This window comes from Ictalurus punctatus, chromosome 6, assembly GCF_001660625.3.
Source record: "Ictalurus punctatus breed USDA103 chromosome 6, Coco_2.0, whole genome shotgun sequence".
Lineage (NCBI taxonomy): Eukaryota > Metazoa > Chordata > Actinopteri > Siluriformes > Ictaluridae > Ictalurus > Ictalurus punctatus.
Genome location: NC_030421.2, coordinates 22,278,148 through 22,291,388, shown reverse-complemented (window position 1 = coordinate 22,291,388; position 13,241 = coordinate 22,278,148). Strand labels below are relative to the sequence as shown.

At 37.8% G+C, this 13,241-nt stretch overlaps 1 protein-coding gene across 2 annotated transcripts; it reads left to right on the top strand.

Annotated features, from left to right (window-relative positions):
• The first annotated feature begins 5,749 nt into the window (after positions 1 to 5,749).
• vgll3 (vestigial-like family member 3) lies at positions 5,750 to 10,295 on the top strand. Of its 2 annotated transcripts, none has more exons than XM_017469170.3 (4): positions 5,750 to 6,086; positions 6,824 to 7,148; positions 7,283 to 7,780; positions 7,966 to 10,295. In XM_017469170.3, the coding sequence occupies exons 1-4, from the start codon at positions 5,979 to 5,981 to the stop codon at positions 8,004 to 8,006; spliced, it is 972 nt and encodes a 323-aa protein (XP_017324659.1). In that variant the 5' UTR covers positions 5,750 to 5,978; the 3' UTR covers positions 8,007 to 10,295. The 2 variants fall into 2 exon arrangements, with proteins under 2 accessions (XP_017324659.1, XP_017324660.1); XM_017469171.3 differs by having other exon boundaries at positions 5,751 to 6,086; positions 6,887 to 7,148.
• Positions 10,296 to 13,241: the final 2,946 nt, after the last annotated feature.

The following is a 13,241-nucleotide window of genomic DNA, read 5'->3' as shown; positions in this document are numbered from 1 at the left end:
AATCTTGCCCCCAAGCACTCAGACCAATTGTACAATCTAATAATGAGACAAAACCACAATTTCCTTTGCCACTGAAGGGTGTCTTCGAGTATATTAAAAATCTAGATCACATATTGAATTGAATGTATATGGTGCATTTGGTGAATCCCACAGAGGCATTTCTGAAACAATGATCTCTGTTTCTCTGTTCATGGCATTGCCCAAGGCTAATAGACACACAGTGTTAATGAGCTAACTATGCAGCCAGACAGCTAAATAAGACATTTCAGCTGTGAAATGAGATCTTTATACTGTTTCTGTTATAAAGTCAGAATTATAGTATCTGGGAATCTAAATATTTTTGTGCGTAAAGAAAAATGCATCTTATCTCCATATTTTATGTTTTTCCCTGTAATATTATATTGACATTATATCATTGACAATTGGTCAGACATTAAGCTTGCAGCAATAAGATTTGTTCAATTTGTTCAGCCTGGCTGTGTATGTATTTGTGGAATGCTCATGATGGCCATAGCACAGATAATGTATTCACTGTGTCCTCAGAATATGACATGACAGCATTCAAACATGGACAGTGGAATCTGGGTCCCATCATGTTGATTTACTGGCCACATCCTTGCAATGATGAATGTGTTGTGCTTGAGCACACTGGACAAGAGGCATGGGAGCTCATATATCGAGTGACTGCCTTCGCTCCATCTGCCCCTGGGAAGAATATGGCTCAGGATTGTCCCACACGATACCACACAGGAATACCCAGGGACCATGGGTAATGAGAGATTATCACCCCTGTTGGGCTGCAGTTGTGTGTGCGCACACACACACACACACACACACACACACACACACACACACACACACTCATTCAGCGTCAGAGACTGCCACCCATAACTGACCCAGTAATTAATCAGTCATGTATAAATATGTCTCACATGGATAACATTACCATGATTTTCTTTTTTAATGTGTTATTTGGCAAAATAATTTTCTTCAATCACAGTGCACCATCCGACGGCAATGTTTGACCTCCTCTCCTCAATTCCACATCTGGCAGCATGGTTCAGATAAGTTAGGGCACACGAAGTAGGGTACAAATTTGTAATTGCCAGGTCTTCCCCTGTATTTCCGTTACCACAGCCTCAGGGTAAAGGAGAAGCCAGAATTATTCAGTTGAAGCAAATGAACAGTATTTGCATGGGGAATTAGAATCATTAAAGTTAGAAGGGCAAAGGGAGGAGAAGTCCTTCAGACAGGGACACTGGGAGAATTCCAGACAGACTTAGCTAGTGTCTGTGCACACTGCCTTCAACCAATATGTGCCCAAAATACAGAGCCTGTAAGTGAGATTAGCAGAGTACAGTAGAAAGAAATTCATCTCTTAATTACTCATATTGCTGTCATAGCAGAAAATGTATATCATATCCACATTGTTATCTTTTAGCATCATTACAATAATGAAAACTAAGCAGTTTTTAATTTTAATACATTTCCACACACACAAAAAAAACAATAGACATTCAATGACTGGTGACTACTGAACACATGCAGACTCAGTGGTTAATTAAAAGAGAGAAAATGCAGATCAGATAATATAACCAGTCTGAAATAAAATAAATTCATAAAGGCAAGAAGTATGCAGAAATTCACTCAAAAAGAATTTGCAGTATGCCCTTCCAGCTGAGTTCATTGTTTGACATTTATATATTTTCTTTAGTATGCAAAGAACTGATGAGTTTCACTATCTCTACCTATGAGGTCTTTGAATCCATATCAGCTCATTTTAACTCTCTTCTTTGTTATTACATTTTAAAAATAATGACATTTACACACAAAAAAAACCCCAGGGATGCCTAATTATCCAATGTTCATGCATGGACCCTACTTAAGATGGCATTGATATAATGGTGAATCGATTTAAATGGGAAGTAATCGAAGTGAACAAGTAATACAAAAAAGCTTTGGTGCCCGGGCTTACTCCAGGACAGTTATACCAACTGAAATGAGATTTCTTTTAAGAGCCACTCATGCAATTAAAAATCAAATTCAGTGTTGGGATGATAATATAATTGCTGAAACAGTAGGATAATTAAGTGTATGAAAAATACCTCTGTTTGAGGACATGCTTGTTGAGTGTTCTATTAAATACATTTGTCCTGAAAATAGGATTTTGCTTTTTACCAAGATATTATGTTCTTTACCTGAACCCTTGACACTTTAACCTCAATCAGACCTTTAGTTCCACAGATGTAAAAATAACAATAATAACAATAATCATTTAAATAATTGGAGAATGGATATGCACAACTGCGTCTTCACTGTGCTGCAATAATTCATAGACTACAAGTTCTAGATTTTTAAATAATTGTGTCACTGTTGCTGCTCTTATAATTGTGCTGGTAATGCAATCAAAGTGAGGATATATTTTTTCTAACAAATAATATAATTTCATGCTTAACATGCTTGATTGTTTACACTTACCTTAAACTCTCAGGTTATTGTTCAGTTATTCATCTTAAAACATATTATTTGGTAACTACTATGAATTATTCAGTAACTACACTGAAATGAATAGGAAATGTGTGCAGTTGCAAGACGAATGTTGAATGTATGTACACTGTATAGCCAAAAGTATATGGACACCTGAACATTCCATTCCAAAACTGTGAGTATAAATATGGAGTTGGTCCTCCCTTTGCTGGTATATCAGCCAACATTCTTCTGGGTAGGCTTTTCACTAGATTTTGGAGCATGGTTGTGGGGATTTTCCCATTTAGCATTTCCCATTTTAGATTTTCCCAAGAGCATTAGTGAGGTTATGTTCGGCGAGGAAGCCTGGGGTGCAGTCAGCATTCCAATTCATCCCAAATGTGATCAGCAGGGTTGAGACCAGAAATCTCTGCAGGCCATTTGAATTCTTCCCCACCAATCTTGACAAACCATGTCCTTATCAACCTCGCTTGATGCACAGTGGCATTGTCATGCTTGAACATGTTTGGACTCCTTAGTTAGAGTGAAAGGAATCTGTAATGATACAGCATACAAAGACATTCTCAGTTTGGGGAAAATCCACATATGGCTGTGATGGTCAGGAGTCCACATACTTTTGGCCATAAAGTCTATGTCTGGACTTGCCAATGGTTCCTGGAAGTTTAGAGGGCTAATAAAATTAAAGCAAAACAAAAACAAAGCAAACCATTAGCAAACACAGAAACTGGGTAGATGGACAGAGGGACCTTTGGCCCCTACTGTTGTGTTAATATTAACAATACTCTGGAGCATGGTCTTTGTAATAATGTAATTTCTGGAGAAAAAAAATGAGACATTACTGTAATAAAATGAAAACATGTGGATAATTAAGATTTTTGTCACAGCATTATGCAGTTGTATACATTATTTTACTTTTCTTAATTAGAAGTTATGATGACTAATCTTTTAGCATAATAATTTTCACAGTGACATCGTTATTTTTTGCAAGACATCTCTTTTTCCCCTTATACTAATTAAAATCCACATGACTTCATTTCTTTCCCCTCACAGGACAAAGGGGGGATTAAACAGGTATTAAGGCAAAGCAAAGAATAAACAGTTTAGCATTCCTCTTCATGTGTCTCTAGGGATTGATCACATCCTGCAGGCCATGCTTCTTCCGTATCATCTGGAGGAGGGGATGAGGACACAGCCAGTCAGAGGAGATTGCTGCCACACACACACACACACACACACACATGCACACACACACACACACACTCATCTGCTTACTGTGTTTTTTTCAAATCAACAATAATTATATTGTCTAATAAGCTGTTCATATCTTATGATCACTCAAATCACATAATGTAGAAATTAAAGAAAAATCATAATTGTTACAAATTGTTATGTATAATAGGCTATAGAAAATGTTCTTATTATTTTGGGAATGGATGTGTAATTACCACACATTAATAAATGCACTGCCAAAACACCATCCTGACTGTGAGAAGGATATTATTAAACCTTATCTAAATAATATAATAATTGTCTATGTGCAAGATCTATAAAAAGGTTTTGTATTATTATTGCATAATGCCTATTATCATCTCTGCCTGTTAAAATGTTCAGGGAATGAGTATGAAGAAAGATACAAATACTAATCTGTATTTAATTGCAGTCAATACCTTTTTAAAAATCTTTCTTTTGCAGTCATGGTTTCTAAAACAAGTTGATAGACATTATGGATTTAAAAGACATAATACATCAGGCTCCCTGTGCTGTTACTTACCTGTTAGTGTGAAATTAAACCAGCTTCTAAACCACAATATTCTGGTAACCCTTCACACAAAATTTTAATTCTGAATTTAAAATACACACCAACACTGTAGCTACTATTTAATCATCATATTTCTTTTGTCTTTTAAAATCCATCCATCCATCCTTCCATCTATTTGTAGAGGTCCCTATAAAATGCTACTCCCACATGCAGTACTGTGGGTAGTAGCACTAAACCATTAAAACTTGCCAGGATTCTAAGATGCCCCATGTTTTTACATCTTGGATATCAAGGATAGATATATCTCGTAGATATGACCTTATGAGGACATTTGGCTGCAAGAAAACAGTTTTTTTATGCCGCTTTTATTTGTTGATTAATTGATTAATTAATTTTGGTCACAGAGGTTGAGGTTATGCTTAGGATTAAGCATATATGCATAGCATTATAGATACATTAATAGTTACTCTCAAGGGTAGTAAAAAAAAATCGTGTGTGTGTGTGTGTGTGTGTGTGTGTGTGTGTGTGTGTGTGTGTGTGTGTGTGTGTGTACATGTATGCTTTCTGGCATGGGTTTAATATTATATGGGTTCGATATCAATAATTAAGTTATTTATTTATTTTTATGTGTAAGGGACTCTGGGTTTAAGGACTCTAACCTATCAACCAAAATTCAGTGAGATTACATAAACCCTTTAGACCCAGGACCCATATGTGTGTCCACTTTTAAATTCCTCAGTATTTTAACTACATACCTCCCACAATCTTTAAGATGAATAACTGATTAATATGACATGAAATGAAGGGTTAATGCCATAGAACATATACTCTCCAAGCCTACAGCAGGTGGCAGCACATACCTGCTTCAAACCTTCCATAAAACATATTAAAAACTTATTAATAGAAGAAGACGAGCAAAACAATTTCTGATCTCAAAATAAGCTTGCACAGAGACACTGCAAGCTAATAAATAAATAAATAAATAAATAAATAAGCAAGCAAGCATACATGGTCTTGTTCAAATATTATGTCAAATTAATTAATTACGTGGTTAAATAAACGTATTTCAATTCAAACAAGCGTATAGCCCAGTTAGACTGAATGGCAATTAGAAAGTGAATGGAATAGACAGCTCTTCTGAACAGTCACAGGTCACTCGTAAATGAAAATGATCAACCATTTTCATTAACATTAACATAAAATAGTATTGTCAGTGGCGACGTATGGCTTCTTTTGATGTCTAGAGAATGAAGGGAAAAAATGAAGTTATTTTCGCTACTTAATTCGTTAGTTACTTAAAACTAAGCTTTCACAGATCCGTTTCATGGAGCCTATTTGCATTCGTCTCTGAAGACCCATAGAGTTATGGTTTGAGTGTTTGTCGAGCTCTAGACCCGAAGTGGGTGTGTGACTGCGCTAATCACTTCCTCCAATCAGATGAGGGCGCGCTAAACTTCCATCCAATCAGCACAGCTTGCTGCAACTTTTGGTAACTCTTTAGGTAGGAGCGCTCGCGTTCGTTTCTTTATTTTGATCTACGAGCTGTAGGTGGTGAATCCTCGATTGGGAAAACTTTTTGTATGTAAATTTTCCCTTTTACACACTGCAGCGCTTTTGTTGACGCTTAGGTTTATAAAGAGAGCAGTGATGACACTAGCATTTATCTCTCATTGAGGAGGCAGATACGGCCGCTTGACTGAAAACCTATTGAGATTACTGACAGCCTTCTGCCATGAGCTGCCTGGATGTTATGTATCAGAATTATGGAGCTCATCATTACTTGCCAGCGACGGCAGCAGCAGCTTATAAAGCGGCATACTATCATCACCAGCAGCAGCAGGTAGAGTCCCTTACTTCTGCATTCTTAACTGCATAGTAAGTGTTTTTCTTCCTGTCTCCTTTTACTGAAATACCCTTCTCTAACTTTTTATTGAATGATTTTTTTATCTGTATTTTTTTACGTAGTGGTAGGCTATATATTGGTTATGCTCTCAGAACCACTTTAGTGACAGCTAATTTGATTAAGTTTTAGACATTTGGGGTGGAAGTTACTGAGACCATTACATCAGTTGCATTTTATGAATAAGTAAATGAAAGAAAAGATATCTGTCATTTATGTATCAGCTGACATTATCAGTGAATAGTTTTACAGACTGATACTGTCTCTATATCAGCTTAAAAAGCCAAACGCTACAGACTCAAAAATGTACAATAATGATTTATGACTATTTATGCAGTGGCTTAAAATTGCAAAACACTTTAAAGTACTAAGAGCTTGACCTCACTGGTTCTACAACACACCAACATGAGATAAAGATGCACGTTTATTGATCCCCCATATGGGAGATTCAAGAAATATAAAGTCCTCGTATGGTTGACGTATCAAATATTAAACTCATAAGAACACTTGATCTTAGCCAAAAGGCGAATTGAAAAGGGATTATAGTAATCAATAGTTCACCAAGAACTATTACCTAGTTCGTCAAGGAATATCTTCCAATAGTGCAGCAACAGGAACTGAAGGTGTATGCATTGTATTCATTTAAAACATTTAAAACTTCTTATGTTGCTCTACAGAAAAAGTTCAGCGCATACAGCAGAATGCAGGACTTTGCTAACTTGCCTGCACACTGTGTCCAGAGTAAAGAGGCTGAGAAGCCCAGACCTGAGACTGAGTTGCAAAGAGATGATGACGAGCAGCATGGTGAGGAGGAGGTGAGATCTAAGGATTCACAACCAGCTGAGACAGAGTATCTGAGCTCCAGATGTGTGCTCTTCACATATTTCCGTGGGGACATTGGCGATGTGGTGGATGAGCACTTCTCTCGTGCCCTCAGCCAACCTAGTGCCTTCAGTAATGACACCAAGAGCATTAGGCTCCCATCTGGAGGACTATGGAAAGGTACGTTGATCCAGGATGACAATTATATCATCAGATTTTATGTACGTTTTATTATTAGATATAGATAGTTTGTATTAATACATGACTTTTAAATCAGTATTGTACTGATGGTTTCAGATGTTTGTCATTTTCAGATGGCATTTCTCTCTGCGAGGGTCAGAGTGGCTCTTTGCCCTCTTCGTTATGGAACAGTACTTACCCATCTCAGTCCACCTCCTGCATCCCCTCCGTTCATAGTGAATTCCCTGCAGCTGCTGCCTTCCACACAGCAGATACTGGCATTTGGAGTGGCCATAGCCTGACCCAGACTGGCCTGCCCCCTCATTCAGCCCTCACTGAGTCATGGCCCTATGGTCTGGGTGGCCAAAGTGGCACTGGTCACCATCATGTCCATGACATGTACCCTCATATGCACCCACGCCACCATCATCCCCACACTCATGCACATCCCATGCTCCATCACAGCCACAGCAGTGCTCTGGACCACCGCTTCAGTGCCCTTCTGCTGCCTGGCATGAGAGCATCGAGTAGCCCTTCTTCTTCTAATACAGAGGGAATCAAGACAGAGCTGGAGCCTGCTGCCTCTAGCTGGCCAGCATCCTTCCATGGCTCTGTAGATATCTATGACACAGGTAGGAAGAAAATATAATACTCCATATAATACATGTTTATGCCAATAATCGAATTTATACACTCTATAACTGTGGTCCAATTATATGTATTCACAACAAAGTATCCCATATATAGTTCCCTATATCAATGTGCAATATCTGGAATATATCTGCCTGTATTAAACTTTTTTTTCTCTTTCCCACAGCTCTGGAACAGGACAAAGCAAAAGCCAGTGTCTGGTTCTGAAACAGAGAAAGCCAACCAATGACACACAGCCTTGGAGTAGAGCAGCGCTGACATGAGCAATGTGAGATGGGCCAGAGTCTCACTGTGGAATCTCTCCCTGGAACGCTTTCAGATTTCCTGGGAGGCGACTCAGGAAAGGAAACTTTGACTCCCTCCATTAGACAAGCATAACAATAAACTTGGAGAAAATCAACTTTCTGTAAAAGCAAGCCATCTTGTCTGAGTTTGTGTATGATGCGAAGAGCGAGGCGTTAATGAATTCGGCCAGAGTGCTGTCCCACCTGGACTTTCAAAGAGCTCTCACAGAGGGAATGCAATGAAGGAAGCCACTTAAATGTATCCAAGTCTAAGAGGTATATTTTTCCTACTTTTTGTAAACCACGTCGAAACATTTCCTGTTTGGTGGTTTGTGATCAGGAACAGAAGCATGAGCACATACCACTGGTTTTGTTGAAAGAACTGCCTGTCTCGTTTCAAATGAAGGCCAGTTTTGTGTTAATGTGGCTATAAATATGTGAATGTTTGAGTAGCAGCCTTGTTCAAATAGAAGTTCTACTTTAATATATTTTGTCTATGGTCTTGTGATCTACAGATTTGACAGTTCTTTAAGAAATCTGTGCCAATTGTTTCTACCAAAGTGTTAACTGTTTTGTTGTATTATTTTGACTTTTGAATAAGAATGTAAGTGTTTTTGATGCTAAATGATAAATAAATTGCTAAGTTCTATTGGCAAATATGCTATGTTGACTGGATGCTGTGTTGTATGTATTGGCTAATAGATCTGATTATGTTATACCAAAGTATTTTACATTTTATATGTCAGTGAATGAATAACTTAAGGACAACTAATGACACATGTTGATGGCAGAAGTGCTTTGAGTGTATAGTAGACCAATGATAGGCTTTTGACCAATTTTGGGAAAACACTGAGAGCACTGAGAATCCCAGAAGGCATGGTGTCATTCCATTCAAATTCAGCAGGACAACCCCACTTTCACCAAGCCACTAACATTGAGAAGCTTTTTAAAATTTGCTGTATTCTTAGAAATGACAATATATTTGACCTGAAATTGAAAAGTTTAATGCATTTCCTGTTAGAGCCAAATCAAGTGAGAATGTGTCAGTTTTAATAAACACCACACACCCACTGCAGACACCATGATTTAATACAGAGTTAGATACACCACATAAATGTGGAGAGGAATGACCGTAAAATCCGTCCAAGAATGTAAAGATCGTGCAGTATGTGCTCTGGTGTGAAATTGTACATGATTTTGGAGAACTACAACTTTAAATATTTTTGATGGGAAACTAATGCCAGAAACTGTATTATTTTCAGCCAGCTGTTGGGGTAGTGCTGTATATGTTGGGAACAAGAACGTCACACATCATCTAGTAGTGAAATCTCTGACCAGGTGTCAGGACCAACCACTAGCTGTATATGATTATACTGTGACATTTTAGACTCTGGGGACTGAACCTGTCATTCTGTCTCTTCAATTAAAATAATTAGATTTTTAATTGAGATTTAACCAAGCCATTACTAATAGACAGATTGTGTTTAGGTCAGCTATTTATGTCAGGTTTGAGACTATCATTAAAATGTATAGAACTGAAATATGTTATGGAAGCTTTAGACACATTTGTCCAAAATGACTATTGCGGTCAGATCAGGGTATTCACTATGCCAAAGGAACTTTGTGTTATGAGAATATATAAGCTCTGTATTTGGACTATGTATAAATTGTCCATAGTGTGCGAGTGTGTGCAATTGTGCCCTGCGATGGGTTGGCACCCTGTCCAGGGTGTCCCACGCGTTGTGCACCGAGTCCCCTGGGATAGGTACCAGACTCTATCCCTGCACCCCTGTGTAGGATAAGCGGTACAGAAAATGGATGGACAGATGAATGTATTTGGAGCTTAACTACTGTATGTCTAGAATTGAACAGCTTGTTGTTATGTTTTTGAATATAAGCTCTAGTAGATGCCCACTTAGTATAAAGTAATCTGAAGTACTGGTGCTTTGCTAATTTCCACTCTCGATTATCTAAGTCCTGAGAACATAAGGCCTGTGATCAGGTGCAGGAAGAGAGCTCTTCAAGTGGCCCCAACAGAAATGAAGCTCAAGATAAATGAAGTGGTTCCATCTACAATGAACCACTCTCCACATGAATAACCACAACTCTCCTCTATAATAATACATGATCTACTTGTTGTGTTCTGTACAGTGGGGAAATAAGTATTGGACTTGTCAACATTTTTTCCAGTAAACATATTTACAATGAGGCTATTCACATGAAATTTTCACCAGACATCAGTATTAACTCAAGAAATCCGGAAATATAAAGAATTCACAACATTAAAGTCCATAAGTTATGTGTAATCAAGTGGAATGACACAGGAAAAAAGTATTGAACACACTAACTGAAATTTATTTAATACTTAGTTGAGAAGCCTTTATTTGTAATGACAGCTTCAAGACTCTTCCTTTATGAAGAAATTAATCAGCCGCAGTATCCAGGTGTGATTTTGGTCCATTTTTCTAAACATATTGTCTTTAAATCTTGTTGAATTGGATTCAAGTCAGGTGATTGACTGGGCTATACTGAAGCCTTGATTTATTTTTTTTTTCTCTGAAACCAATTGAGAGTTTCCTTTGCTGTATGCTTTGGATCGTTGTCCTACTGGAAGGTCCACCCACATCTCATAATCATTCTGGTGGATGGCAGCAGATTCTTCTGAAGAATCTTCCAGTAAAGGGCTCCATTCATCATTCCTTCAGTTATATGAAGTCTGCCAGTACCATGCGAAGAAAACATCCCCACACCATGATTCTTTCACCTTCAGCTCCTGTGCGTGGCCGGTTGATGATGGAGTGATGATGTTTCCACTTTTGGATAATGGCCCAAATGGTGCTTACTGGAGGATTCAGAAGTTTCCCATATATTTGATTCCATCAATATATTTTGCAACAATAAGATTCCGAAGGTCTTGGGAGAGCTGTTTGCTTTTACCCATCATGAGATGTTTCTTGTGTGACACCTTGGTAACGAAAAGCTTTTTAATAGACCATCAATTTACTAACCCAGCTGATATTAATTTGCACATATAGGGGGTATAATTACTGACAGATTTCAGCTGGTTCCTTGCTTTACCTTGCCTTGGAGAACTACTTTTTCTTAGCACGTTCAATACTTTTTTCCTGTGTCATTCCACTTTATTACACATAATATTATTTATGGACTTTAATGTTGTAAAAACTTTATATTTCCAGATTTCTTGAGTTAATACTGATGACTGGTGAAAATTTCATGTGAATAGCCTCATTGGAAATATATTTACTAAAAAAAATGTCCAAGACCTATTTCCTCCACTGTATATAGGAGGTATACTGGTATATATATACTGGTATATAGGAGGTATATTGATGCAAATTAGTTCATGAGTGTGGTATTGTTGCAAGCTTATATCAGCTTATAAGACTCATTTGAGGACTTCTATCAAGGATGAATTAGTATTTTTAATTATATATATATGAAACAGACTGTCGATACACTGGATTATAATAATGTTCCTAACCCAAGCCCAAGACATTAATTTGAATCATTTTGTATTATACATGTTAAGAAAATATATGATTTGGTTTAAATGAACTTGGAAGATGGATGCATATTAGGTTGGCACAGCAGCCTTTTCAAATAATATTTTATTCTTTTTATTAACTGAATGTGTAATCACTGATAAATCCAAGTCTAACAGCTCAGTGGAGAGAATGCTCCACTTTCTCCACTGCATTCTTAGTAGTATACAAGGAACTTAGCTTTCTCCCCCAGCCAACTCTCCAGGCACAGTCCCTCCCTCAGGAAACCAGCCATTGGAAAAATGCAGCTCCTGCTTAAAGCATAGAAATCAAAGTACTCAGCTTGTAGCCCCTGCATTAACATGTAATGTACTTATATGCTAATTCACTCAGGGCTCCTACCGGTGTCCTTTGGACACACCGCAGGCACTTCCAAACCAGACAGTTGACAGTACCATGGCAGGATGCTGCCTAAAATAGCTCTGATACGTCCTGTGGGGGGAAAAATAAACCATAAACGGAAAGTTTTTTGTTTTTTTTAAGATATGGGTTTTCCAGGTTTGTTGATACTAATATATAGTGCTGTGAAAAAGTATTTGATTTCTTATGTTTTTGTGTATATCTCATATTAAATAGATTTAGAGCTTTTAAAAAAAAATACAACATAAAACAAAGGCAACCTGAGTCAAATGTAAACACAAAACACAGTTTTTATTTATTTTTTATTTTATTGAAGCAAAAAAAAAGTTATCCAACTCCTATCACCCATGTGAAAAACTAATTTCCTCCTTAAACTTAAAATCTGTTTGTGCCACCTTTAACAGCAATAACTGCAACCAAACGCTTCCGATAACTGGAAATCAGTCTTTCGTTTACTTATAGGACTAAGACTTACTCCTATGTTTTGGGTAATTGTCTTGCTGCATAATCCAGTTGCCCTTGAGTTTCAACTTACGGACTGAAGACCGGACATTCTCCTTTAGGATTTTCTGGTAGAGAGCAGAATTCATGTCTTCCTCAATTACTGCAAGTTGTCCAGGCCCTGAAGCAACAAAGCATCCCCACACCATCACACTTCCACCACCATGCTTCACCATAGGTATAAATGCTCTTTTTGTGGAATTCTCTGTTTGATTTATGCCAGACGTAATGGGACCCCTGACTTCCAAACAGTTCCACAACTCATCAGTCCACAGAACATTCTCCCAAAAGGTGTGTTTTTGTCAAAATTCAGACAAGCCTTAATGTTCTTCTGGGTTAGCAGTGGTTTTCACCTGGCCATTCTTCCATGGATGCCATTTTTGCCCAGTGTCTTTTTGATAGTGGAGTCATGAACAGTGACCTTTGTTGATACAAGAGAGCCCTGTAGGATCGTCGATGTTGTCCTTGGCTCTTTTGTGACTTCCTGGATGAGTCGTTGCTGTGCTCTTGGAGGAATTTTGGAAGGTTGGCCAATTCTGAGAAGGTTCACTACTGTGCCAAGTTTTTCCATTTGGGAGATAATGACTCTCACTGTGATCCTTTGGAGTCCCAGTGTCTTTGAAATAGCTTTGTAACCCTTCAGAGACTGATGTATTTCACTCACCTTCTTCCTAATAATTTCTGGAATTTCTTTCAACTTTTGCATATTGTGTTACTGGGTAAGATCTTTTAAC